Source organism: Apis dorsata, unplaced genomic scaffold (genome assembly GCF_000469605.1).
Source record: "Apis dorsata unplaced genomic scaffold, Apis dorsata 1.3 scaffold_710, whole genome shotgun sequence".
In the NCBI taxonomy this organism is placed as follows: domain Eukaryota; kingdom Metazoa; phylum Arthropoda; class Insecta; order Hymenoptera; family Apidae; genus Apis; species Apis dorsata.
In genome coordinates, this window is record NW_006263881.1 from 150,712 (window position 1) to 155,123 (window position 4,412).

Here is a 4,412-nt window from a genome sequence, read left to right on the forward strand (position 1 = left end):
AATATATCATATTTTATTTCATATTTTATATCATATCAAATATATATTTATATATATTTCAAATAAACTTTTGAAAAAAATTTTAATATTTTTATCTCTTATTATATGTATGTAATTAAATGATTGAATAATATTTTTTATGTTTCTGTGTAATTTGTAATATTATTATTGTAAAATAACATTTAACCAAACTTTATTTTGTTAATTATAATAATGATAATAAATTGAATAATAACAATAAATTATTTTTGAGCAGTAAAATAAAAAAACGAAAGTTTATTTTAAATGTATTTATGTAAATAAATTATTATTTATTATAAATAATAAATTGAATGAATGAAATTGATTTAAACATTTAATAGTATATAGAAATATTATTATATATAGTAATGTAATGTATATCTAAGATGGCACCACTTCAAATACACATACTTAGATTGATATGTAAATTATAAAATTTAAAATCTTTCATGTAAACCTTTCATAATTTATAAAAAATTAACAAATGAAATGAAAATTGAAATATTGTTCTTGTTATTCGTAATACTGGGTGATTTAAGAATAATAAATGTTTATTAAAGGTATAATCAAATAATGAATTATTTAAATAATTTGATAGGCACTGCAGTGGCTGGTGATTCTAGTTTACAATTGAATAATGTTGAGATATTATATACTAAAGTACAAAGAGTTTATATGAAACCACAACATAATGAAGAGCGTCAACGAGAATTAAGAGTTAATGTAGAAATTCATGCAGGTATTAGTCCTGTATGTCGGAAGGTAATGTATTTTATAATATTTGCATTAACCTATATTATATTGATATATAATAAATATTAATTATCATTTTTAAAATATATTTTCATTTATTTACTGAAAAATATATTAGATGATCTAAAATATATTTTTAGATGATAGATGTTTTAGAAATTTTTCAATGACATAATTTAATGATATATATTTATATTACAGAGTTTATGCGTTTTGTTAGCAGATGATGATGATCCTTGTTTTCTTTATTCTTTATTTATCACAGAAGATGATTTTAAAATTTTAAAGTCTCAACAAGGACTATTAGTAGATTTTGATAATTTTGCAACTCAATTAATATATTTATTAGAACAATGTATACCTTCCACAAATGTATCAAAAACACCACCAAAATTTTTATTGCTATTAGCAGAAGAAAGTGGAGAATGGATTTTCAAATTAGTTGAAACAAATAATTTCAAACATTTATGTCATTTAAGCTTAAATATATCACCTGCAAGTGATTCAGATTTAAAAACACATATGGCTATGAAAATTAAACAATTGAAAGAAAATATTTTACAACAAAACAGAGATACACTTACACTTGAAACAAGACTGAATGACTTGTCAAATAAAGTAGAAACAAAAACAAAAGAATTGGAACAATTGGAACAAAAATATATGGCAGAAAAGAATCAAATCCAAATATTTTCATCAGAGCAAATAAGCCTTGAAAAAGATAGGTGTGTATAAATAATTTAATTTATATAACAAATTTTTATATAAGTAATTTAATTTATATACAAATTATTATTACAATTATTATATACAATTATTATATACAATTATATACAAATTATATACAAATATTTAACAAATAATATATAACAAATATTAAATTCTTAAATTATGTAGATTTGCTAAAGCACAACTAGAATGGCAATGTCAAAATGAAAAAGAAAAATTAGAAGTGGAACGTAAACATACAGAAATTATAAAACAACTTCATACTGAACTTGCAGAATTACGTACACAAAATGTAACATACAAAGATAAATTATCTCTTCTTGAAGCAACTAATATAGAACAATTTAAACAGTTGCAAACTCTTGAGAAAGAACTTAATGTTACTCAAAGAGATTTAAATTTATTAAAAAAACAAAATTCTAAATTGGATACAGATTATCATGAAAAAGATAAATCAGTAAATAGTTTAAAAACAAAAGTTGCTGTACTTGAACAAGAATTAAAAGATAAAAGTATACTTATTAATAAACATACAGAAATGTTAAAAACTGCCAAAGAACAGAAACAATATCTTGAAGATCTTTTAACTGAGAAAGAAGGTCAGTTACAACGTAAACAAAATTCTTTACGAAATTTAAGTGATGAATTAGTCAAAGCTAATGAAATACTAACAAAATTACAAAATGAACTTGCTTCAACAAAATCTAAATTAAAATTACGAACTAGTATAGCACTTGAACAAGAAAGATTATTAGACACTAAACAAAAAGAAGTTGGCCAGTTAGAAAATAAAATGGAAAATTTAATAAAAGAAATAGAAGATGCAAAAACAGAGATTGAAAATTTAAAAGAACAAGTCAAAACTCAACAAACACAATTAGAAGAAAAAGAAAAAATAATAAAAAATAATGATAATGGTAATTTAATATTTTTAACATATTTTAGAATAAAGTTTTTAGTCAATTATAAATATAATAATTTTTCTTTATATAATATTATTTAATATTTTACTTGAGTTTAAATATTTTTAAGATAAATAATATAATATCAGGAATATATATTTATTTTCTTATTTCATTTTCTTGCTAGGAAATATTTACATTCAGTAATTAATATTATTTTATTATATTTTTATAGTGATAAGTTGGCTAAATCGACGATTAGCAGATAGTCAATCTCCATTACAAAATGTTACTGTAGCAGCACCAATTACGATACCATCTTCCATTCAATTAACATTACCTAGAACAAATAAGTTAATTAGCAATAAATATGAAACACGTACACCTGCATCCAATACAATACAAACAAATACATTATCCGGAGTGCCACTAAGAAATCCTATTGTACAAAATCCAAATATTAATCAAACTTTACGTATAGCAGCACGGTCAATGAGTGTTGGTATTACTGATAATACCACAGGTATATCAACATTTAATAAAAGTGGTCAAATCTCGAGTACTAGTACACCTATGGAACGTATTAATTCTTTAAATAAAATATCTGGAAGTGCTGCAGCTTCTTCAATGCCAGTTATTATAGAAAATAATAATTTATCTGTACCATCAAATGGTACAAAGACAAAAAGTACAAGTGTTATTCAACAAAGTGGATTAAGAAGAGCAGGTTTGTCTGATAAGCCAATTTTGCCATCTGCATATTTTCCTAAAACCTTACATTGATTAAATATATGTACAATTAAGATTTTTAGTAAAATAATAACATATACATATCAAAATTGTAATATTATCTTATAAAAATATCAAATTATAATATCATTTGTAAAAGAAATAGTTAATATTTTAAGTTAAATGTTAAAAAAAGTACAAAATATGTAATTATATAAAGTAATAATATTAAGGCAAACTTTAGGTTTCACTTTTAAAAATATAATTCTTATGTGTATGTATTATAAAAAAAGATTTTTCAGATATATTTAATATTTTTTTATGTCATTTAACTTTAGATATTTGATTTTACAAAAAATAATATAAATAAAATTAAAAATTTATATTTTTGCAAGCAGATTGTTTTTGTATTTGCTATATTAATATTATTAAAAAAAAAAAATTGAAAAATAAAAAAATTGAAAAAAATTATTAAAAAGTAATTAAAAATTATATATTAATGATTACATGTACATAATATTTTCTTAATGTTATATCAATTCATAATTATGCTTTTATATAATTAAATTTATCGATATATTATAATTTTACTATAAATGTTGCCATATAAGGACTTTTCACAAAGTCCTTTGCAAGATTATTTATAAATTACAATAACAAGTATAATCTTATAAAATCATAATTTTATTTTTTAAATAGGTATCTGGTAAAGTTTTTATTGTATAAATTAAAATATGTAAATATACATCTAATTATTATATTCTTTTATTCTTATATTCTTATATTCTCTCTATAGAATGAAATATTAATCCATAATAAATTGAATAAGTAATAATTAAATAAAAAAATAAATAATTAGTTCATAAAAATCAATATGCTATATATCTTATAGCAAAATTAGACTAAAAAAATTTCCTATAAATTTGCATTTATAAAAGATAAAATTTATATAATGTTGTTTATGAATGTAAATTTTTTATAATTTTTAATAATAAATAGAAATAATTTGTATATATTTTACATTAAATATTTTTTAAAATATTTAATTAATTATTTATTTTTATTTTTATTTTTATTTATATTATAATTAATAAATAATTATTTATTTATAATATAATATAATATTATATTTTCAATAATTATATATTATTTGATAATAAAATAAAAATAGAAATAGAAATAAAATAAATTAAATTTATTATTTAATAATTTTTAATAATTTTTTTGTAATTTTTTAATATGCATTATTTGTATAAATATTAATTATATTCTCTCTTT

General features: G+C 19.3%; 1 protein-coding gene across 1 annotated transcript; it reads left to right on the forward strand.

The window, feature by feature from the left end:
* The first annotated feature begins 424 nt into the window (after nucleotides 1–424).
* LOC102675188 (spindle assembly abnormal protein 6 homolog) lies at nucleotides 425–3,270 on the forward strand. Its single transcript, XM_006622527.2, has 4 exons — nucleotides 425–783; nucleotides 976–1,499; nucleotides 1,672–2,420; nucleotides 2,641–3,270. Exons 1-4 carry the CDS (start codon nucleotides 595–597, stop codon nucleotides 3,186–3,188), a joined length of 2,010 nt encoding a protein of 669 aa, XP_006622590.1. The 5' UTR covers nucleotides 425–594; the 3' UTR covers nucleotides 3,189–3,270.
* Nucleotides 3,271–4,412: the final 1,142 nt, after the last annotated feature.